The sequence below is a fragment of the Lygodium microphyllum genome, chromosome 19 (assembly GCF_053477565.2).
Source record: "Lygodium microphyllum isolate KBCC chromosome 19, Lygodium_microphyllum_v1.1.10, whole genome shotgun sequence".
NCBI lineage: Eukaryota > Viridiplantae > Streptophyta > Polypodiopsida > Schizaeales > Lygodiaceae > Lygodium > Lygodium microphyllum.
Genome location: NC_141153.1, coordinates 64,600,993 through 64,626,542, shown reverse-complemented (window position 1 = coordinate 64,626,542; position 25,550 = coordinate 64,600,993). Strand labels below are relative to the sequence as shown.

The 25,550-nt window shown below is 42.2% G+C and overlaps 1 protein-coding gene across 1 annotated transcript in view; it reads left to right on the top strand.

Annotated features, from left to right (window-relative positions):
• Positions 1-15,304: 15,304 nt before the first annotated feature.
• LOC148019962 (ras-related protein RHN1-like) overlaps positions 15,305-25,550 on the top strand; it is a 32,116-nt gene continuing 21,870 nt past the window's right edge. Inside the window, exons 1-3 of the mRNA XM_087700184.1 lie at positions 15,305-15,539; positions 15,702-15,779; positions 16,298-16,465. Coding sequence (XP_087556310.1) covers positions 15,501-15,539; positions 15,702-15,779; positions 16,298-16,465 — 285 coding nt within the window. The 5' untranslated portion in view covers positions 15,305-15,500. The remainder of the gene's footprint in view (positions 15,540-15,701; positions 15,780-16,297; positions 16,466-25,550) is intronic.

Below are 25,550 nucleotides of genomic sequence, written 5' to 3'. Positions count from 1 at the left end.
TAAACAACCTATAGTTTATGTGTCCAATGGCTAACGTTATGTTTGTGTGATGCAAGACAATTTTACTAAAAAGAAAATTAAAATAATATGAGTTTCAAATGGCTAAAAACTTCATTTGACCTACTAGGTAACATTTTGAATGTGATAATTAACATTGCACATAAGATATTTTACAATAATGGTACATTCTCAATTGGATCCATTGAATTACTCAAAGTTAACTAGAGTCCGCTAGGACATATGTCAGCTCTGTTTCCTTAAATTCAACTTGCCAAATATTCAAGATGCCTAAAAACTATTAATAAGGTCTAATCTCACACAAATTTGACAAATTTTCTCTCTCTCTCTCTCTCTCTCTCTCTCTCTCTCTCTCTCTCTCTCTGATCTAGGTTCAAATCTCCTTTTTTCTACACCTATACTAAATGATCATGCAGAATGTAGAATTTGAACCCAAAAACCTCATGATCACCATCATTGCGTGTTCACCTTAGCCACCATCATGAATTCTCTCTCTCTCTCTCTCTCTCTCTCTCTCTCTCTCTCTCTCTCTCTCTCTCTCTCTCTCTCTCTCTCTCTCTCTCTCTCTCTCTCTCTCTCTCTCTCTCTCTCTCTCTCTCTCTCTCTCTCTCCAAGGCCACCCTATTTGTTCCTTAAGGGCAATGCTAGCACACACTCCCATCTACCCTTGTTTTATTTGAGGTTTGATTTACTTTAATGTGGCTCAATGGTCTTATCAAACTCTCTAAATGGACTTTTTGATTGCAATCATCAATGACATTATCTTACATTTCATATTCTAGAATCTATAAATAACCACACACAGAGAGAGAGAGAGAGAGAGAGAGAGAGAAAGAAAAAGATCATCTTCCACATGTAGTTGCTGACAAGAGACCAAAGGGCCATGCAAGCAATGCAAAGGAGGATGAAGCATGTGGTTGCACAACAAAAGGCTCCACCCATCGAAATGCCCAAGAGCCACACCTTGTTGCCCATTACTAGGGCATCCATGACTTGGCCTTGGAGCAGAAGCTCTGCCACCTATGCAAGTCACTTCGACCATAACTAGGCCTATCAATAGCCACCAGCCTCACCCTGTATTCTCTCAAAGTTTCCTCTTACACCCCTAATTTCCAAATTTCCAAAATCAATCAACATAATCCACACATATATTTTTATTACCTATTTTCATGGTTAGACATCTCCTTATCTTCTTCGCATTTACTTACCTTTTTAATCAATTTTTGAAAAAACATTTATGTTTCTTTGAAAATGTTTAAAAAATATTAGGGCTTTTTTAATACTTTTCTAAAATAAGTTATTGCAAAGATCAGTCTACCATTACTATATAAAGATAAAGATGTTATATCTTTCGCTCTCAATTTGTAGTAAAACAAGGCTTGGAGGTTTCTAGAAAAACGATTTTTGTAAGGAGCCTTGAAAACATTGATTTATTATTTTCTAGCACTAACTAAGGCAAGAGACTAGTGCATTGAATAGATAAAATGGTAGTGTTTGGAGAATGCATCAATTTCATAATAGCATTATATTTTTTGCAATGTTAATGGTTATGGGGTTAAATTATGTGTTCACTACAGATTATTGAGAGGCGGCAAGACATGAGCCCATGTATGGCGAGGAGTGACCTCTAAGTTGTCGCCTAGGAGAAACCCATCTCTGATAGGCAATCCACCTAATTTGTCATGCGGCATCCTCACAAACTTCACCTCCTCCTCCATCTCTCTCTCTCTCTCTCTCTCTCTCTCTCTCTCTCTCTCTCTCTCTCTCTCTCTCTCTCTCTCTCTCTCTCTCTCTCTCTCTCTCTCTCTCTCTCTCTCTCTCTCTCTCTCTCTCTCTCTCTCTCTCTCTCTCTCTCTCTCTCCCAATTTATTTAAAGTCTAGATAGACACAAAAACTTCAATTGAGTCTCAAATTTGTGGATATCTTTTAATGGCTATATATATAAGGATTAAGCAGTCATCAATTTCAATGTTTTTTTTAAATTCTAGTTATTTTAAAGCGGGACCATAGTATTCAATTGCATGGGTAGTGTTAAGAAAGAGAAGTCACATGATTTTTGACTTTCTAGAATATAAGGTTTCTATGTATACATGTTATCTTTTAAGGGCTCTCTTTATAAATACCAAGTAGCCGCCCTTCAAATTTAATGGTTGTTTTCCTAAGTCTTGTTGTTTTAGAGTAGGACCATAGTATTTAATTGTAACAAGGGTAAGGTTAAGAAAGAAAAGTCAAATGATATTTGACTCTCTAGAATATAAGGTTCCTATGTATATATGTTATATTTCTATTTTTGAAGTTTCTTAGGGCCTATCATATATATATATATATATATATTTTTTTTTTGCTTATTTGTTCTTGTGTGCTTTGGAAAAAAGAAAAAGAAAAAGTATAGTTACACTTAATTTTCATGTTTGATTTTATCTGATTATTTACTTAAACTGATGAGAGAAGAAAATAGGGTGATCGAAGAAGCAAATGTAAATATTTTTTTGAGTAAATAATTTTATTTTAAATATTTTATATTTTATATTTTAGTTAATATTTTATTATTAGTTTGAATTCTAGTATATATTATTAATAGTTATGTGATTTTGAGATAAACTTTAATAATTGAAATAATTTATATTTTTAAACTAAAAGCCATATTCTTATGTGGAATTTATGTTTGGATGTTGAATCGTTGTAAAAATGATATTCCATTTTTATTTGGTATTATGTATCATTACATTAAATTTGCTTATATAACATAAAAGAAGTAATGTTTTTTAAAATACGTAATTGATGTTGGATCAATATCTCCCTCTCTCTCTCTCACAGTGGCATTGAGAGAGAGAGAGAGAGAGAGAGAGAGAGAGAGAGAGAGAGAGAGAGAGAGAGAGAGAGAGAGAGAGAGAGAGAGGAATTGCTACTATTTCTTGTGGAGGAAATGGTGCTTCATTAGGGCATCATCTCTCTCCTTGTGAGAGGAATGTCACTATAGGGCCTTTCTTCTTTAACTTGTGGTTAGGAAGAGAGAGAGAGAGAGAGAGAGAGAGAGAGAGAGAGAGAGAGAGAGAGAGAGAGAGAGAGAGAGAGAAGAATTGCTATTATTTCTTGTGGAGGAAATGGCCCTCCATCAGGGATCAAGGCATTAACTCCCTCCTCATGAGAGGGTTGTCCACTGCTGGATCCAGTCTATTGCTAGCTAATAATTGAGAATAAAATAAGAAAGAAACAAATAGCATGAGAGAAGAGAATTCCAAGACTTGCATGACACAAGATTGGGTACAATCTCCTCCCCCCCCCCCCCCCCAATGCATGGGCGAGCACTTCCCCCATGTATGTATTTTATAATATTAGTGGAATAAGCTTTTGTGCACAAAATACATTGGCAGCATCCTTTTTGTGTCCTTGCTTTTCCTTACCTTACAAGACTTACTTTAGCATAAATAACTCAAAACACACTATATTTTAAATTTTCTATTCTCTAATAAATACATCAAAATAAATCTATTGTGCATGTGCACACACGAAGTCCTTGCACTAATAGGTGTATACAAAATATAACGATTCCAATAATATTTTTCTATGCTATAAAGCACATAAATTTCGTGCATTAAATTGCACACTCCAAAATAATAATTCCAAATTTTACACACATGTTTGCACAATATAGTCACAGATTATGTGAAAAATAGACAAAAATCCACAATAATAAGTATAACTCCATAATATTTTGTGGAGATTAGAAAATAATTGTTTCTAGATGATAGCTTAATGAAAAATATGTAAGGATGGCCAACCACATGCTAGTGCTACCTCTTATGACTATGACGAATCTGTACTATAAAATTCCATAGATTTTACACGAAACGTTGCCTAATGTAGTGAATCTATGCATGTGGGATATTCAATGTGATTATGAGTGGTAGGTATTGACTAGATTGTCATATTGTAGAGTTAGCACCGATTTTTGAATCCATCGTGATTCTTCCATATTATGATTTGTGTACTTGACTAGATACCTATAGTTTTGATTTCTTGTTTTAGGGTAGTCTGATCATGGTCAACAATTACTTCATGAACTAAATTTTCGGTATCGGTCTCTAACAAAGACGAGTCATCAACTATAGGAGTAATTAGAGGTATTTCCTTGAATGGTTTCAACCAACTAATGTAAAAAAATTTTAATGTATTTGTTAGTGAGAGGAGAGGATTATGCTATATCTGATAATAAATCTTGAAGCAAAATTCATATTTGGATGCTTTTCAATGTTTTCTAACCTCATGGATACCAATATACTAAATCATCTAAAGAGATGTGTGGGACTACTAGATTTTAATATGTACTAAAGTTAGACTAAATTGTCTTACTCAATTAAGTCATCTAATATGAAGGATTTTGGTGCACTATAACTTAAAAATTTGGATAGGTATAGGATTGTACACACTAATAATAATATCTAAATAAATGAATAATATATATATCTAATATAAATGTATAACCTTTTCAAGAAATGGTATAAATATTAGTAACTTTAACTTTTAAATTTATTATTATTATTTAAATAATTTTGTAACAATAATATAGAGTCACAAATAAATTACTTAATTTAAGCACTATTAATTTTTCTTTGTGTGTCTAAATACTTATCTTCTACTTTCAATGAAGTAAGTTCTATGGAGATATTTTTAAGTAAGATGTATTGGTAAGGTTAGTACTATTTTTGTTTCCATCACATACTACCTTTTAAAAAAACCTATTAATAATATTTTTGTAATCTCTGTACTGGGCTAAAAAGGACACACACACACACACACACACACACACACACACACACACACACACACACACACACACACACACACACACACACACACACACACACATGTCTATATATATATATATATATATAATGTCCTTCATCAAAACCTTTGTGAATGCTATCTAAAATTCCATTTTAGGTTTCTTAATACTATATTTCTAGGACCTTTGCTTTAATGGAACATTCTAATATTCTAAAGTAAGTTATCCCAATGAAATTAAGATAGATAATACTATTATACAAGTCGGTCTAAGGTCTTTATGGAAAAGGGTAGAGACTCGAGGTAGAGAACACCTAGTGTGCAAGTTGAGAAAGAGCATTTGGCCTTAAGTTAGCACTTAGGCAATGGTACCATAAGCTCGATGCTTTCATGCATTCACAAGGATATACGTAGTGATATGGATCTGTGTTTACATATGAAGAAGGCCCGTGATGGTAGTCTTATTATCTCGGTACTTTATGTTGAGCATATGTTGAATGATTGCTAGGAAGGCTCATGATAAGTTGGATACTTTGAAGACTTAGCTCGACAAGAGCTTTGAGATGAAGGATATGAGGCAAACCTCACATATTCTTGGTATATGTATCATGCCACTACAAGGAAACAAAGGAATAGCGACGGCGGGTAGCGACACAGGAATAGCGACATCGCTATTATAGCGATGCCCCACAGAGAAAAAAAAAGCGGATCGAAACCCGAGCGTGTTTCATTTCGCGCATTCATGAAACATTTCGAGAGGGAGAGCAAGAGAGAGAGCGACGGTTTTGCATAGAGGGTGAGAGAGGGAGAGGAAGAATGCTTGCCGCCGCCGCCGCCGCCGCCGTTCATGAAGGAGAAGAGGAGCCGCCAAACCCTCTTGCAAATCTTTACGGTGAGTCCATTCTCTCTCTCTTTTAATTGTTTAGGGTTTAATTTGTGTATATTGAGGAGGGAGAGGAAATGAGAGAGAAAGAGAGGGAGAGGGAGAGGGAGGGAGAGAAAGAGAAAGAGAAAGAGAGGGAGGGGGAGGAAATGAGAGAGGGAGAGGGAGGGAGAGTGCATTCTCTCTCTCTTTTACTTTTTTAAATATAATTTGTGCATATATATTGAGAGAGGGAGAGGAAATGAGAGAGAAAGAGAGGGAGAGGGAGAGGGAGAGGGAGGAAATGGGAGAGGGAGGGGGAGGGAGGGAGAGAGAGAGAGAAAGAGAGGGAGAGGGAGGAAATGAGAGAGGGAGAGGGAGGGAGAGAGAGGGAGGGAGAGAGAGAGAAAGAGAGGGAGAGGGAGAGGGAGGAAATGGAAGAGGGAGGGGGATGAAATGAGAGAACGAGAGGGAGGGAGAGTGTATTCTCTCTCTTTTTTATTTATTTTTGTATAAATTGTGTATATTGAGAGAGGGAGAGGAAATGAGAGAGAAGGAGAGGGAGAGGGATGAAATGAGAGAGGGAGAGGGAGAGAGAGAGAGAGAAAGAGAGGGAAAGAGAGGAAATGGGAGAGGGAGGGGGAGGAAATGAGAGAGAGAGAGAGAGGGTGGGAGAGAGAGAGAAAGAGAGGGAGAGGGAGAGGGGGAGGAAATGGGAAAGGAAGAGGGAGAGAAAGAGAGGGGGAGGGAGAGGGAGAGGGAGGGAGAGGAAATGAGAGAGGGAGAGGGAGAGGGAGAGGGGGGGAGACGAAAACATAATAGGGAAATGAGAGAGGGAGAGGGAGGGAGAAGAAATGAGAGAGAGAGAGGAGAGAGAAAAAATGAGAGAATGAGAGGAGAGAGAAAAAGAGAGAAGATGTTAAACATAATAGGAAAAGAGAGAAAGAGAGGGTGTGGGTGAGGGTGAGGGCAAGGGAGGGAGAGGAAGAGAGAAAAGAAAATGAGAGAGGGAGAGGAGAGAGAAAAAAAGTGAGAGAGAGAGAGAGGAGAGAGAAAAAGAGAGAAAAATCATTAAACCTAATGGGGAAAGAGAGAAAAAGAGGGTTAGGGTAAGGGAGGGAGAGGAAATGAGAGAGGGAGAGAAAGAGAGAAAGGGAAATGAGAGAGGGAGAGGAGAGAGAAAAAATGAGAGAGAAAAAGAGAAAAAATCATTAAACCTAATAGAGAAAGAGAGAAAGAGAGGGTGAGGGTGAGAGAGGGAGAGGAAATGAGAGAGAAAGAGAAAGGGAAATGAGAGATAGAGAGGAGAGAGAAAAAGAAATATGAGAGAGAGGAGAGACAAAAAGAGAGAAAAATCATTAAACCTAATAGGGAAAGAGAGAAAGAGAGGGTCAGGGTGAGGGAGGGAGAGGAAATGAGAGAGGGAGAGAAAAGTAAATAAGACCTAACAATAAGCTCATCCTAGGCTCATAGGGGTTAGGCCGATCCTCAAACCTAAGGGAGATATGGCTAGAGAGCCCTAGCACACTTGTGCCTCCTAGCATAATGTTCTTCTTGCAAAGAGACCTCTCATACATGGGGCTTGTCCTAGCCTCCACCACGCAAATATACAACAAAGGCAATCAGCCTATCAGTATGAAAAACATTCATTTTTCATAACGTAATCCCAAAAATAACTTTGGATATTCCATTAAAATCAATCTCTTCATAAAAAGACAAATACAGAAAACTAAAACAGTATCATTCATATATATGCTTCGCAAAACTAAAACAGCATCACCACAAGATCTCTTAGGAAACTCATCTTCAACTATCAATTTTAATTAATAAATATAATATAAAATCACTTGCAAGGAAGGACACTCTTTTATCATTAACCCTCTTTCTTCCTTAGAATAGTCTTAGGAAAAAATTTATGCTCTAACAAGCATATATTTGAGCATAATAACTATTTTAAGGTTTATTCCATGAGTAGTAGTAGTATATATGCAACCATCAAGCTAGAGATCATGCTTTGGTATCTGTGGAGATCCCAATCTCATGCCCTCATAGAGATTGTAGTGTACAATAGTGTGGAGAGAAGATGGGTGAGTTGTAAATGGTAAAGGAGAATTCTATTGATGATGGAGAGAAGATGAGGTGAATCGCCAATCCTATTCTTAGTGAGTGCAACCTACCCATAGTCATGGTCGTCGTGGTCGTGGTCATGGTCGTGGTCGTATTCATAGTCGTGGTCATGGTAGTCGTGGTCGTGGTCATGGTCATGGTCATGGTCATGGTCATGGTCGTAGTCATGGTCGTGGTCGTCGTAGTCGTGGTCGTGGTCGTGGTCATGGTCATGGTCATGGTCATAGTCGTGGTCGTGGTCGTCGTAGTCGTGGTCGTGGTTGTGGTCATCGTAGTCGTAGTCGTGGTTGTGGTCGTGGCTGTGGTCATAGTCGTGGTCATAGTCGTAGTCGTAGTCGTGGTCGTGGTCGTGGTCGTGGTCGTGGTCGTGGTGGTCGTGGTCGTGGTCGTGGTCATGGTCGTGGTCGTGGTCGTGGTCGTGGTCGTAGTCATCATCGTGGTCGTCGTGGTCGTGGTCATAGTCGTAGCGTAGAAAAAGAGAGAGAGATGGAAGGAGAGGATAACAATTTAAGAAAGAAAAAAAAAGAGAGAGATGGAAGGAGAGGATAACAATTTAAGAAAAAAAAGAATGATAATAAAAACAAATTGTTTGTTATAACGTAGACAAAATGGAAAACGATGAAGGTCCTGTTGTTCAAGATCGCAAGGCGTATCTTATTCAGTGTCTCCCATGTCCTTGCTCTCAATGCAAGCTAGCAATTAGACGAAAATGTCGATTGTCTATAGAACACGTACGACGATTTGGCGAGTTTCAATTTGAGATCATTGATCAGGCAATTGCGGATTTTCAACAAACGGTAAGAAAAGTTAATATCAATCATGCATTGTACTCGCAAGCTAATTGAATACCATATACAATAAGATTGGGTCTCACCGGCAAATTTTCTATCTAGGGAGGTGATGTCTCGTCCCAAGGAGGAGTGCACCCTTTGCGGCCAATTAGAAGAGTTCGTGGGCGTGCGATGGATGGAGTACATGAGCCAATCCACCACTTGCAAGGCCAATCTATACCGTCAATGCCAAAGGAGACAAGCAACCTTCCAGACCTACCTACAATCTTGGAGCCTGAGATGGAGGCAATGATTGATGCATTGATTCCCATGGATGTCGAGACTTCTGATCCGCTTAGAGAGGAAGCATCCATACCATTATATGATGGGTGCCAAGTATCTCGCTTGAAGACACTACTTGCACTCTTAAGTGTGCAAGCAAAATACGGGTGGAGTGATACGAGTGTGACCGAGTTGTTCAGGTACCTTATACATACGCTTCATTGATTTTTTTTTCGGCACTATTATTAAAAACATTTGTACTTTTTCAAGGTATTTATGATTTTTTTCAAGTTATTGAAATAACATATATTACCACCTGCAAATACCATGCTTGAGTCTCGTGATGATGCACGACATGTTTTACGAAAGCTTGGCATGGACTACAACAACATCCATGCGTGTATCAACGATTGCATACTGTTTTGAGGAGAATACGAGACTGTGGAGATATGTCCAAAGTGTGGTGCTCACAGGTATCGACAGGACTTGCAAGGGCAAATCATCCCTCAAAAAGTTATCAGACACTTTCCACTTATCCCCCGCATAAATCACATGTTTCGTACGTCCGGCATGGCGAGCTTGACAACTGGCATGCGCAGAATAGGTCCACGGATGGAGTTCAACGAATATCAACAGATTCACGCGCATGGAGCCACATTGACTCTACCTTCCCAGGCTTTGCCCAAGAGCCAAGGAATCTTCGGCTCGGTCTTGCAATGGATGGCGTGAACCCATTCGGTCTGCGCTCAACTTCTTACAGCCTATAGTCCTTGTCAACTACAATATCTTTGTCCATTAGTCAATGAGCTTAAGATTTTGTGGGAGGAGGGGGTCACCGTGCAAGATATGAGCAGGTGCGATGGTCGGCGGTCAGCCAATATTCGAGCCATTCTCATGTGGACGATGCATGACTTTTGGGGATTCGGAGAGTGCTCATGTGAACAGGCCTCCGTTCTCGTTGGTAATATCTATATTTTATCTCGTTCAAGCTTGTATTCACTGGGTCATGGTGTTGGAACAGATCTGATTACCTCAGGTTATCATGTATGTCCATTGTGTGGGCCATAGTTTGACTCCCGAAGGTCATGAACCATGAAGAAGATGGTATATAAAGGACACGCTGCTTTCTTGCCAGAGAATCATGAACTCAGGGAAGGTTTTCTTGGACCACCTCCAAGACGTATGAACGCCGCAAGCTGATACGAGCTAAAAATGGTCCACGCGGAATCGCATCCAAACAGAATGCGGCGGTTCTCAGTTTTCTACTAGTTGCCATATTGGATCTACTTACAGGTCAACCACTTGTTGGATCCCATGCATATTTTCAAGAATGTGGGCAGCTTGCTATGGGACCACATCACAGGAAATAGAGGCACTATAGGGGCACGAATGGATTTGAAGGAGGTAGGTAAGATGGAGGCGCTTTGGTCGCAGTCAAGTGCTGATGGTCGCATGCAGCTACCTTGCGCTCCTTGGGTTTTGTCCACTAAATAAGAGCGCATTGTGAAGCAAGTAGTCAAGTCTATCCGCACTCCGACGGGTATGATGCGCTCTCTCAGGTCTGCATTTTCTAAAGACGACCAATTATCAGGGCTAAAATCCCATGACTGGCATAAGATATGTCAGGTTTGTACTACGAATGGATTGTAATTGGCGTGCACATTTTGTTATTTGGATTGTAGCCATTATTCATAATGCTTTCTCATTTGTGGCAGTTTGTACTACCGATCGCGATCGCAGGATGTCTTACTCCAGAAATACACGGGGCCATTTACAGGTTGTCGACTTTGGTGCAATGGATCTCACAGAAGGAGATTAAGACATCCTCTATTGAATCCGCGAGGCAGGAAGCAGTGGAGACGGTCTGTCTCTTTGAGAAATACCTGCTCACCAGCATGCTTACGGTACAAATCCACCTTATTATGCATCTTGTAGACGAAGTGGAGATTGCTGGACCTGTCCATACGTGATGGATGCTCTTCTTGGAGCGCTTCATGAAAACCCTAAAAGGCTTTGTGCGACAACGAGCTCGGCCAGAAGGTAGCATGGCTGAAGGTTGGTTGGTGTCTGAGGCGCTAGTACATATTTCACAATGGCTACCAATGGTGGATCCAAACAACGAAATGCTATGGTCGCTGAAGGATGATGATAGACTGACTGGAGATGTGGTGGTTGAAAATGGGATAGAAAAAAGAATGGATGCCTCAATGGAGGAGAAGATGAATCGCTTTTGTATGTTGCACCATGCCTCTATGGAGACATGGCTCGCCAAGTACCAGATCGCTAGGCAAGATCGAGAGGAAGCGCGAGCTGAATTCCGACATAGTACGCGTCATCGACCGATTCGATATCCCGAGGGCATGGAGAAGATGTCGCGGTTCATGTCAAATGGAGCTTTGACTGCAGCGTCTCGCGAAGGAACAAAGGTCTCAATGGAGGAGTGGGAATTCTCGAGGGGATGTAGTCCAAAGGTGATGAGGTGTTTAGGATTTGTCGTATCTAAATTTTATATGCAACATCTAATTTGAATGTTTTAATGTACAGTACAAAATATAGTGCAACGTGGTCGCGCATATGACATTTTTGCATGGAGCGTATTGACAAAATGTGCTCCACAATGGACTGTGCTATCATGGCAAGGTTCAAGCAAGAGAGCCAGCGACGAGCAACAGATCCAAACACGGTTGTGGATGAGATGAAGTATTTTGGAAACTTGCAAAGTATTGTTATGGTGGATTACCGTAGCTTCTCCATGAAACTATTTGATGTGCAGTGGATCAAAGTGGTACTTGGAGGAGCTGGAGCAACAATTCGACGAGGTCCATCTAGATTTCTCAAAATAGATTTCGAAAAAAAATGGACGGATTTGCGCGACACGTTTGTATTGCTGGCCCATTTTGAACAGGTGCATGGACTCATTTGTTTGTTAATTATATTACGACATGGTACATGTCACAATGGTTTAAACTCTCTTGTACGTGTTTGTGAACATGTAATTTTCTATCCAAACCCCCGACAATCTTGATGGTGGTATGTTATACCTTCAACTTCCCGAAGTGTGAGAGTATATAATCAAAGCGATGTTCCGAGCATAGATGAAGACAATATGCAAATAGAGGGGTCAATATTGCAAGGGGTGGAGGCCACCGAAAGCTTGGAGCCAACATCGGCTAACAATGATGGAAATACAGGAGTCTAAGAATTCTTTGAGAACGAGGTGGACTTATCCTTTTGTGGTGACATGTCTATTGACCTTCTAATGTATGCGGAGTTGTGTCAAGAGATTGACATGGGACCATAGGATACTTCATATTTGGAGCATCCACTTACTCAATTCGTTGACTAATCGCTTATAAGGATACATAAGATATACATTTTAAGTGAGATCTTTTTTAAAGGATTTATATTACTATGCTTTGTATGATTTAAATTGATTATTCTAACATCATTTTTTGTCTGTGCAGGTGATATTTTTTGGATGAGTCGAGGGATGAGCGATGAGGAGTTACAGGATTCTTCACATGCATGTCTCCAGACCAGATCACGAGATTCAGAGATATGGCAGACCAGGAGCTGTCTTGGCCTTCGTCAGGGCGCTCTGCCAGATCTACTTCAGCGTGATCGAATGCTTCAGCTTCGAGTGGACGAGCTCGACGCTCCAGACTTGGGCCAGAGGGAGGGAGTGCTTTAGGGTCACTCATCTTTCTTGTTCGTAGTTACCATGTTTAATTAGAATGCATTATTGTATGGTGGACTGATGTGTTGTTATTTCTTTTTTTGCAGAGTCCGTTTGATGCTCCTTTGCGACGGGACGAGCTTTCAGAGGGCGAGGATATGTAGCTCGCCCTTGGATCCCTGGAGCGCACACACCTTTATTTTTTGGTCGCCTGATCTATGTAGACATTTTCTATGTATTAGTGATATCTTGTCATGATTGTACCAATCGCTTATTATGCGATCATGTATTTATTTCATGTATGAGTGTTATGATTTCAGTATACTTTGTTTTTGTTTGCAAGCGCATTGTACACTGATGCCAGGAGGCATATTCCACGGTGGATTCCGTGAGGTTTTACGGTGGATTCCATAAACTTAGATGACCGGGGCTCATACGCAAAGAGGATTCTTTGTGCGAGAAGTTGATGGGGACGCCTGTCCTTTTCGGGCGTTTCATTAATTTAGTGTGTACATGGGTGATTCCATAGCGGGTGATTCCGCAAAATGCATATTAAATTAATAAACGTTTATGAGTTTAGAGTGCGCACTCGTAATAAATTAAGGTTAGGATTTATTTCTAACCAGTTGATTTATTTATGTAGCTGAAGACTGCTAGGTATTCACTTTTGTCGGTTTAATTGTGTTATTTTACTAACGATTGTGAATGCTTCAGTTGATGTGTAGAGATAGCAGCAGTGGCGGAGGAAAGCATTGGGGTCTAGCGGGTTTTTCGACTCTTGGACTAGATTTTGATAGGCGCCACGCCTATATTTTGTTATGTCTATAGAGACATCGATTATTTATTATTATTTTGTATGCGCTTATGCGCCTGGATATGTTATTTCTATTTGGACATTGAGATTAGGCGTGCCAGACACTATGGGCACCGTCCATTAGCTTTATTTTCCTATTTTTGGTAGAAAGCAAACTCAAAAGCTAAAAGCTTATCATATTTTTGTAATTGGGCTATTATTGAGCATGAAGATTGGAAATATACATTAAATACATGCTTTGTGAAGCGCTCACACAAGGCATGGGGGAGATTGAACCCAATTTGTCTCTTGCCTCTTGTCGTGCTTGCTTTTACATGGGTTTTTGTGCTAAAAAGTAGAGTACTTTGTTCTTGGGGACCTTCCGGGATTCACCACGTGAGCTATCTGCGTCCGATCTGCACACCATACACACTGTAGAAACTATTTTGTATGGCTCTAATAAAGCACACAGTGCTATATGTCTGCCCTGCCACAAATTTTTTTCCCTGTTACCGTTGCTATTAGCACGCAAATTCATGCTCGTGTCGTTATTGGTGTCGTTATTTTTGTCGCAAACCGTCGCTATCAGCGTCGGTATTGGCGTCGGTATCATTTGCATCGCTAATACCGGCGCTGATAGCGACATTGATATCGACTGTTCTATGGCATCGCCAATAACGACGCTTTTTGCGACGACGGGGGCAAATTTTGTTATTTGCATTTTCGTTGCTTTTAACGTCGGTATAAGGCCTATATCTTGTAGTGTGCATGATTGCTCTAAGGGGCTCCTTTACATGTCACAATAGGCGTGCATACAAAAGGTACTTGAGCGATTTCATATATTGAATGTTAAGCCTATTGGCTGCCCTATACCTTTCCATGTGTGAAGGTTAGTCAGGTCAATTATCCCCTGTTTGATGAGTAGAAGGCCAAGATAGCTGAGATTCCTTATGCATCTAGAGTGGGCAATTTGATGTGTGCCATGATAGCCACTCACCTTGACATAGCATTTGCAGTGGGAGTTGTGGCATGTTATATGGCTACACTTAGCCGGCAACAAATCTTCATTCTCTCTCTTAATGCTTAAAACCCACCTCTAAAACTAATGACCTCTGAACACCCCAAATTTGTAATCCCAAAATCCTCACCCACTCCCTTACAACTAACCCTCTTTCTTCCCCTAACCTCCCCTCCTCCCTCCTTTCTTTTCCCCCTCCCTCTCCCATGTAAAAGCTTTCTGATCTTTGCCCTTCCAAAAATCCCAACCTCCTTAATTTGGTACTACAACTTGATACTTATGTGCAAGGTTTCAAAGTTACAACTTGGTACTTTGTATATAGAGCATCAAAGATATTTAATTAGAAATAATTGGAACAAAGCCTTTGGGGTCTCCCAAGTTTGGTTTCTTTGTGCTTGCACTACCCGTTACTCTTGCGAATGTTCACAAAGAAGTATTGAAAAGTTGATCTCTCTCTCTCTCACACACACACACACACAAAAGCAGAATATGATGCTTATGTGAGAACCACCTTACCTTATGAAGTGTGTCAAAGTGTCCTAAACCACATTGATGCAAAGTGCTAGGAGAATCTAGGCATGGAGTGCATAGTCCACATTAATAAAACACACAACACCAACAGACTCTTTTCCATGGTTGTACTGTTTTTTTTGCACTTTAGGGCCATTCCCTTCACCTTCTCCATGGCTCTTTGGAGGGTGCTAAGCTTGAGTGGGCCCTTGCATGCATGGTTGTCATGTGGCGACACTCTTAATAGGAAATAAAAGCCCTAGAAAACATTTGATATTTCAAAGTCTATATTTTCCTCTTCTTCTATGCATCATCCCTATCTCCTTAAGGTCCCTCAATTCTTGAATATTCAGCAACGAGCGTTTGGATGGGCCGCATAGGCAAAGACCTTAAATTGGTCCTTAAAAGAACACATTTAAAGTTCTTCTCGATTGAAACATCCTTTTAACAAGAAAGGGCAGAGATGCCCTTTTAATGATAGAGAGGCTGTAGGAAAAAGCTGGAGAGCTTATGTACGTAGGTAGGTAAAGGTTACCCTATTGCTGGCGCGTTCTCTCTCTCTCTCTCTCGTACGTGTGTTTGCTCGTGACAGTCTCCTCGGGTCAAGGTTCCCTCTCTCGTTCCTGGAATTCTGCAGATCGAGCTCGCAATTAGGAGACATGGCGACTACCGGCACTACCAATATGCAGGCTAAATTGGTAAGTTTCTCCGATCGGTAGTCAATATCCATCGAATGGTAGGGTTTTTCTTAACCAGACTGAAATATATATGGGGGCAAATTGTGTTGCCATGTCTCGGCTTCTCTGCCTCTCTGCGTCTTTCCGTTCTGTGTCCTCAGGTCTTTATTGTCTCCTGATTAGGTTCTTCTAGGCGACATGGGAGCTGGTAAATCGAGCCTTGTATTGCGGTTTGTTAAAGGCCAATTCTACGATTACCAGGTATGCCGAACATTTTATTTCACACCGCCAGAGGTGCTTCTTTATCAGCTGATCACATATGGATTTGCTGCACATCACCTTGTTCGGGCAAACATGTGTAAACGTTCATATGCTACATTCACTTTCGGAAACTCAGGAACACGTGAATGTTGAAGACAGTCTTAGGCACATGATTCTGAATATAGGCAAATGCCAAACATATATAAACATATTTATGCGACCCCAACATACGGACATGCAAATGTGCTTACATATTGACACAAGATCAAGAGATGATTAAGACAAAATTACGACGGATGTTTGCTCTGTTTAAACATAGTAACAGATCAATCACCTAGTCACTGTAAATCTTGCAGCGATACAGAAACTTATTGTCAATGTAGCTTTTTTGTTGCTTCAGACTTATTGTCAATTTAGCCTTCTAATTGGTTCATTGTTAGTTTAAGATCAATGCAGTATATTGCTGATAATTTTCAGGTATTTGCTGATGCTGTAACTTTCTGGTTTTGATATCACAGGAGTCCACAATTGGTGCTGCTTTTTTCTCTCAGACACTGGCAGTTAATGAGACCACAGTGAAGTTTGAAATTTGGGACACGGCTGGACAGGAGAGATATCACAGTTTAGCCCCTATGTATTATCGTGGGGCTGCTGCTGCAATCATTGTGTTCGATATCACCAACAGTGTGAGTCATAAAGAATTATCTTGAATCATTAGTCAATGACAATTGATAAAAGTTCAGTTTTAGCATTAGAAGGCGCATGTTAGAGGTTTCAGATTTTTCAATAACATAGGAAGGTGCAACTACAATGTAGTAAAGCCTCTTGTTTTTTGGGTAGAAACTTGCACAGTTGGCAAGTTGAATACAACAACAAACCCATATTTTCCATTCAAAGCCCTCTGGTCACTTGAATTTATCTATTTTCTGAATGGTCCCATTGGGAGGTAGAAGCATATGAAATTTCATTGCTGAGGTTGTTATTTATTTTATTGAATCAAAACCCTAACCGTAAGGCAAACCACGTGACATGGAAAACCCTAACCCTAAGATAGGCAAAAGGGTGACAGGGAAAAACCCTCACCCTAACCTAGTAATGTGTGGGAGTTGGCTGATTTAGATGTTTTTTGTGTTCAAGAGTAAGGCAGTTGAGAAAGTAAAATTAAAGGCCTCAATTAAGAGAAAATTATCATGCATTTTGGCCTAATTTGACGCAACAAAAATTGGCTTGAAAAGAATCATTCATGAAGAAGGCTTTTATTTTTGGATAAAAGGACAAATGGCCAAAAATCTCCTTTATAAGGATATGCTGTGGGCATTCCACTTTCATAATTTATCCCTTATCATTAATATCCCCTGTGTTAGCCATTAGTCATACCACTTTCCCTACGGTTGTCTACATCTAGAGATGCCACCCATAGCTTGGAGATACTGTCTTGACTTGGTTATTGTTGCCCTGCTTACATAGTGGAATGTTGTTGCCACATTTTGGGATCCGTCTTGAGTATGATACACTCTTGAAGCTGTTCTCAGCTTCTTTGACATCACTAGCGTTCAGCTCTACATATTCTTCATCTCTGTATACTCTCATCTTCTTTGAGCTTCCATCAATGCAACTTATTAGAAGGTTAACTATGTGCTTCAAAGATCACAGGATAAGCAAAAGAGAGCAGCTAATCGTCATAGATGTGCTTTGCACTTTGTGGAGGGAGATTATGGGTTGCCACGTTTTGAAAAGGCACAAGTGAAAAAGATGAGGGGTAAAGAGAGATTATATCCAAACCTGAGTATGCGATACTGTGGGCCATTTCACGTGTTGGAGAGGATCAGTGGTGCATGTTATAGGCTGAAATTGCCTCTACACTAGTGGATACACAATACCTTTCATGTGAGCTTGCTTAGGCCTTTTCACGGTGATGTGCCAAAAGATGTATTAGCTGAAATTCAGCCAGAGATTGAAGAGCTTGATGAGATACTGGTATCAGAGTAGATTTTGATACACAAAGAGCAGAAGATCAGGGGTAAGGTTCCTAGATGATACTGTTAGAGATCACAGCCAGGCAGGAGATTACAGCCTGGTGCAGTCGGACTGTATGCAGTCGGACTGCACAGTCGGACGGCCACGTGGCAGTCCGACCCACTGCAGGCAGTCGGCTGCAGCCGACTGAGCATTTCTGGCGCCCTATTTCCTGGCTGGTTCTGGCTATAAATAGCCGACATTCCCAGCAGTCTTACACACTTCTCTGCTCGCAGATTACAGACTGGTGACACGCGCAGATTCCGTCTCTGTTCGCAGATTTCAGACAGGAGACAGTGCAGACTGCAGCGGACTTCGAGGTGAACAGCAGGTTGCATTGTCGAGGTGGAGACACGCAGTCCAGCGCACTGCGCCCGTGTATATATCTACATATCTTTGTATTCAGCACACTTTATACAGCAGATCTTCATCTTCCACTCTCTCTTCCTCTCTCTTCTCTCTCTGCGTTCTCTCTCAGTCCTACGCTTCCGCACCGCTGCACTCTGACGTGGTATCAGAGCAGTGTTAGAGGGCTGATTGAGTGCAGAATCAACCGGTGCTCGTGCGGAGTTGGCCAAGGCTCAGTCTCATTGGGACAAATTGAATGCAAGGATTCGTTTCTTTCTCTTTCTATCATGTACTACAGTCGTGATCGCTCACATCGAGCACTTGACGGTGGCTCGGGAGATATGGCTGGAGCTTGATCAGATGTACAATCGGATGACCCTTATGAAGCGGGTTTCTTTGGAGGTACAGATGCGAACCTTGTCCGTAAATAAGTCTTCTTCGCTGCGGGAGCACATTAATAAGCTAAGGCAGCTTCAGATGCAGGTTCAGAATGCGGGGAAGCCGATTTCCTCCGAAGACATGGCGATCACACTTTTGTCCCAGTTGCCGCCACGATTCGGTACATTGTACTCTGCCCTTATTGCTTCGGGGCGAGAGTCTACTCTTCGGTGGGAAGAGTTGGTTCCTATGGTCTTGGACCAAGAGAAACAGTTAAAGGGACAGAATGCTTCCAAGTCGGAGGCGCTGACGGTCAAGCCTCTCAGAAGAAGGGGAAGGACCAAAAGAAGAAGGGGGATAACAAGTCCAAGAAGGACAAGGAGAAGGAGAAGGACAAAGACTCCACATGCCATATTTGTGGAAAAACTAGCCATTGGAAGAAGGATTGCCCTGACAAAGACAAGAAGGACACCAACAAGAAGGACACCAAGGATTCTGGAGCGGTGGCTGCACCCTCATCAGCTGCATTTCTTCATTTAGCTGTGATTGAGGACGCTTCACCGAATGCTTCTGATGCTGCGATGACGGCTCCCCAGGCTCGAGAGTGGATCGTTGATAGTGGTGCCTCACGGCACATGACTCCTTCATCAGATGGTGTTGCCCAATTGCGACCCTCGCGCGGGCAGATTCTCATTGGAGACAGCTCTTCGGTATCTATTGCAGGTCGGGGTAAGATGCAGCTTATTCCCGATGGACGAGGTGGTACCCATACCTCAGAGGTTTTGCATGTACCAGGATTAGGGTACCATCTCCTTTCAGTTCATAAGATTTGCTCCCTTGGCCTTTTGGTGGAGTTTGACAGTACTACGGTGAGAGTCCTTGATCGTGGATCGAGGAAGGTTCTCTCATCCGGATATGAGGAGAACGGCATTTACAAACTGAAGTCTTCCACCGCCCTCTCTACTCTTCTTCTTACCTCTCAGTCACAGTCAGAGTTATGGCATGCTCGGTTTGGTCACCTGAACTATGATTATCTTCGGAGGGCGTCACGTGGACAGCTTGTTCGAGGGTTGCCGGATATCATGGTGAGCCAGCAGCCATGTGTCTCCTGCATTCGGGGGAAACAGCATAGGGATGCCATTCCCCACACAGCTTCGCGGCGGTCTACTTCACCGATGGAGCTTGTATCTACGGATCTATGTGGCCCTATGAGGAATGAGTCCTTGCGTGGGAGCTCGTACTTCATGCTGATCGTAGATGACTACAGCAGGATGACATGGGCCTATTTTTTGGCATTAAAGTCAGAAGCTTTCTCACACTTCAAGGATTGGCTTCTCTTTGAGGAGAACCGATCGGGCCGGAAGTTGAAGACCTTGCGATCCGACAAGGGCGGTGAATTTGTTTCTAATGAGTTTGCTCGGTTTTGTGCAGATAAAGGAATTCACCAGGAGTTTGCCAATACCAACACTCCTCAAGAAAATGGCATTCTTGAACGGAAGAACCGCAGTGTGATCGAGATGGCACGCACCATGATGGAGCACTGACAGACCCCTCAGGTTCTGTGGGCCGAGGCTGTGGCTACTGCAGTCCACATCCTTAATCGATCCCCTACTTCGGCCGTGGAAGGGATGACCCTGTTTGAGGCTTATTTTGGGACGAAGCCAGATGTTTCTTACTTTCGGGTCTTTGGGTGTGATGCCTATGTTCACATTCCCAAGGCTCACCGTGATAAATTTGAAGCAGCTTTCCGAAAACAGGTATTTGTTGGCTACAACTCCCAGTCCCAAGGCTACCGACTGTATGATCCCGTCAAGTGGGATGTGTACACTAGCCGCGATGTGCGGTTTGTGGAGGTTCCGGCTACTTCAACGGCTGAGGAGCATTCCGTTCTTGGAGATCCAGGGGAGAGTTGGGCTCCTTCTACAGTTCCACTGGAGCCCGTGCCTTTTGATTATGATTCTGTTTCTGACACAGAGTCTATTGTTCCACCGGTCACCTCAGAGGAGTTACCACCGGTGGATATTCCAGAGTCCTCTGCTGATGGAGAGAGACGAGGGGAGGTTCGGCCTCCTCCTCGCTGGGCCCGTGACACACTCCGTGATTCAGGGATCGAGGGGGTTCCTGAGGAGTGGGGACTGCAGGATGGTCCGCGGCGGTCACGGCGGCACCAGACACATTCTACGGAGCTTGTTTGCTCTAACTATTGTTTGATGACCCGTGTTATGCAGGATCGAGAGCCCACCTCCGTGAAGGAGGCTTTACAGTCCGCCCCATGGAAGAAAGCTATGGAAGCCGAGTTGGAGGCTATTGAGAGGAATGACACTTGGTCACTCGTGCCCCGCCCCTCGAATAAGAAGGTGATTGGCGTCAAGTGGGTCTTCAAGACCAAATACCTTAGCGACGGTTCTTTGGATAAGCACAAGGCTCGCCTTGTTGCTAAAGGTTTTGCACAGCGCCGAGGGATTGACTGTCATGATACTTTTGCCCCCACAGCTCGTATGGCGACCATTAGAGCTGTTCTTGCTTTGGCTGGCCATAGGAGATGGCCTGTTTACCAGTTGGATGTGAAGTCGGCCTTCCTCAATGGTGATTTGAAGGAGGAGATCTATGTTGAGCAGCCTCCTGGTTTTGGATCCTCAGATGGGAAAGTCTACAGGTTAAAGAAGGCCTTGTATGGCCTCAAGCAGGCTCCGCGTGCATGGAACGAGAAGATTGATTCGTTCCTCCAATCTCAGTTGGGATATGGGCGTTCCAAGGTCGATCCGCAGCTTTATGTTCACACTTCCGAGGATGATTGTGTGCTTTTTGTCTTATATGTTGATGATTTGATTGTCACAGGTGATGATGCACAGCAGGTCCAAGAGACGAAGTCAGCTTTACATCGGACGTTCGAGATGACGGACTTGGGTCTACTCCATTTCTTTTTGGGCCATGAGATTTATCAGTCTCAGAGGGGGATCTTTATCTCTCAGCAGAGATATGTACAGGAGCTCTTGGTGTCTTTTGAGATGGAGGAGTGTCGGGCCCTTTCTACTCCTATGGATCCGAACTGGAAGGCCACTTCCCATTCAGCTTCTCCTATGGCGGATGCTTCCCGCTATCGTCAGTTGATTGGGTCCTTGATTTGGCTTCTCAACACTAGGGTTGATCTTTGTTTTGCTGTTGGGCTCTTGGCAGGGTTCATGAGTGAACCTAAGACGGTGCATTGGCATGCTGCTCAGAGGATACTTCGGTATTTGAGGGGGACGTCTGATTTAGGGATTCATTACCCCGCAGGGACAGATGGGTCAGATCTTGTACTTGCAGGTTGGAGCGACTCGGATTGGGCCGGTGATGTGGATCACAGGTGGTCTACTACAGGTTACTGTTTTACCTTGGGTGCAAGTGTTATCTCATGGAGTAGCAAGAAGCAGCCCATGGTAGCCCTTTCGTCTACTGAGGCGGAGTATCGGGCCGCGTCTTCCACCACCTGTGAGGCTGTGTGGCTTCGGAGATTATTGGAGGAGCTTGGGTGCCCCCAGACTCGTCCTACTTTGCTGCAATGTGACAATGAGAGTTGCATTGCCTTGGCACGGAACCTTGTTTTTCATGCCCGGACGAAGCACATAGAGATCCAGTACCACTTCATCCGAGAGAAGCTTCTGGATGAGACCATCACTGTGGAGTATTGCAAGACGGAGGACAATCTTGCGGATTTGTTTACGAAGGCACTTCCCCAGGCTCTACTTCGGAGACATTCCAGATCCCTCAGGCTTCTGCCCTGCCCCGGCTCTGAGAGGGGGTGTTAGAGATCACAGCCAGGCAGGAGATTACAGCCTGGTGCAGTCGGACTGTATGCAGTCGGACTGTATGCAGTCGGACTGCACAGTCGGACTGCCACGTGGCAGTCCGACCCACTGCAGGCAGTCGGCTGCATTTAATGCAGCCGATTGGGCATTTCTGGCGCCCTATTTCCTGGCTGGTTCTGGCTATAAATAGCCGACATTCCCAGCAGTCTTACACACTTCTCTGCTCGCAGATTACAGACTGGTGACACGCGCAGATTCCGTCTCTGTTCGCAGATTTCAGACAGGAGACAGTGCAGACTGCAGCGGACTTCGAGGTGAACAGCAGGTTGCATTGTCGAGGTGGAGACACGCAGTCCAGCGCACTGCGCCCGTGTATATATCTACATATCTTTGTATTCAGCACACTTTATACAGCAGATCTTCATCTTCCACTGTCTCTTTCTCTCTCCTCTCTCTGCGTTCCCTCTCTCTCAGTCCTACGCTTCCGCACCGCTGCACTCTGACAGGTACTTGGTGAAGTTTCAAGACTATTCATCAATTGATGCCAAATGTATGGAGGAGGATGACTTGGCAGACCATCCTCAATTGTTGTAGCTTTATCTTAATGCTTTCCGGTTAGAGTCAACTTCAGATCATGCTCAGCTAGGTTTAATAGAGCAGGGGTACTAGAGTAGATTTTGGTGCACAAAGAGCTATGATTAGGGGTAAGGTTTCCAGATGGTACGTGTTGAAGTTTCAGAACTATTCACTGATGGATACCAAATAGATGGAGGAGGATGACTTGGTAGATTATGCTCAATTGTTGTAGCTTTACTTAGATGCTTTCCAGTGCTCGGTTAGGTTCAATAGAGGAGTTCAGAGTACTACTTGATGCTCATGAGGGAAATTAGTACCTCCGCTTCTTAGTGATGGACAACTCTAGATATAGTGGATCTCGGATGCATTCAATATACATTGAGAATGCTGTAGCTGATAGTATGTTTGCCAAGATCACTATTCTGTGTCCTAGGTGCTATGTTTGGTATCTAGATTCCATATGGTATGGTCTAACATTTGCATCTTTGGAATTGTACATTTGCATCAATTGGTGATCATTAGGGGCTGATTATTGAATGATGGTTTTCAGTGTACGGTCATTAATTTTCAGTGGTATTCAATTGATTTTATGGATAACATTATATGTTATGATGCCATTGATGTTTCAGCCTGGGACTCCAGAGAATCAGTAGATGTCAAAGGGAAAAGTTGCAGTTAGTTATGTTGCACAGATACTAGGTGATATCTTGAAATCAGCCTTTCCTTTTGGAGAGGGTGGTAATTCCTTGATTAAGCACTTAGCAAATAGACATAAATTGAAATGTACAATTTACCTCAATAATCTTGGACATTAGACATCATGTTGACCCCAAAACCAGTGCCCCTTTCGGTATTTCTTTAACTTTGATTGCTAATGGAATGAGTACAAGTTGAGATTTCACATTCTCCTTAGCTATTCCAAAAGCCCCTTGTAATAACAATTAGCGAGCGATTCAGGCCATTTGCCCCTTGATTTTTCCCCATGACTTGCACAAATGGAACCATCAACTGGTCAAGTGCTGCCCCAATTTACAATGAATGGGTTGGCATTTGACTTCCCCAACAATTACACAAATTTCCGGTGCTGAATTCAGTGTATGATGCCTTCTCCTATTGGCACGGGTATTGAGGTGGTGGTTAAACCCTAATTTCTGCAGAAATTTAGGGTTTGTAGTAGAGATCTTTATGCTGTCCACCAAATTTGTTCGAGATCTGATCCAAATGGTTGAGAAATGCTGAGAGTGACTAAGCAAAGGTTGGAGAAGGTGAGAGAATGCCAGAAGAGAAATTTTTGATTTTTACGCGAGAAGTCTTAAATCTAATTGCTGTTTTTACCAAACAGCATTTAATGCTGTCACCAGCTGCTAAACAGGCCTCAAATTGTTGTCGCCACCCCCAATCTACTGTCGCCAACTCTTGGGAGGCAAGAATTGTTGTTGCTTGCTCCAATTTGGTCTTATCCTACCCTTGGTTGCCTCAGATGGTCCTCCAATGGCTGCAAATCAAACCATCACCATCTTCTTTCTCTGTCTTGCAGAATGAATGAATTGAATTCCTCTCTTTAGCCCCCAAAAAACGTGTTTTTAGTCTTGCACGGACATTTTTGCCAAGTAATAGCCTTCCAAACCCATTTTCTAGCATTATCTAGCCATTTAATTAATTTTTAGAATTAAATAATTAAAAAAATTAATTTCAGCCCCTCTTTGACCTTGCCGAAAATTAAATGTATCTCTTTATAATTTAATTGGCTAGGCCATTTGCAACCTGGAGTGGTCCCCAACCTCTGTTGACCCTTAGATTGACACTAATTAATTAATAAATGCTAGTTTCTAGTGTCATCAATGACACTTATTGGCCAAACAATTGTCCTAGGGTCAAAATTGACAACAACTGATCCCCAAAGCCCAATTGGCATAACGTATCATAACTTTTGCCTTTGACACATATTATATCCTTGGGATCCTTGGCCCGTTATCATGAAATAATTGCCATGTGCATCACATGTGCTAGACAACCTTGCACATTTGATTTATAACTTAATCAAATGTTATCGGCAAGATTAAGGCATCTCAAAATTTCACGCCCCCATGACCTCGAAATCCTTGCAATCTCCTTGATTCCACTGCATTGTGCTTATGCCAAAGGAAAAGCATACTGCATTGGAATTTCCATAAGGCATCATAGTCACAACATTTGCCACCGTTGTCCAACCATGCTACATGCCCCAAACCTTGCTGAAAATTTTCAGCCTGTATAAACATGATATAAATTTAAAATACAGTCTAGAACCGTGCTTGGGGATGCATGCATAACTCATGTTTCTCAACTATTCTGACTTTACAACCATTGTAAAGCATATTTTCAGCATAAACCATGGTTGAAACTGTCAATGGCATTTATTAACATGTTGCTGCCCATGGAATCAGCTGTAAACCTTTGAAAATTGAGCATAATTTGATCATAAATTGATTACTTGTTGATTTGAGAAATGATCACAAATTGTTGCAAAATGTGGCGCAAATTGATTACAAACTGATTGTAACAATTGATTAGTAACTAATGCAAAAATTGATCCCAAAAGTGATCATAACCGGTTCTCAAAATGATAAAAACTTGAGCTGAAGCTGATGAAAATTTGATCTCAAACTTTGTTATCTTTCCCTTG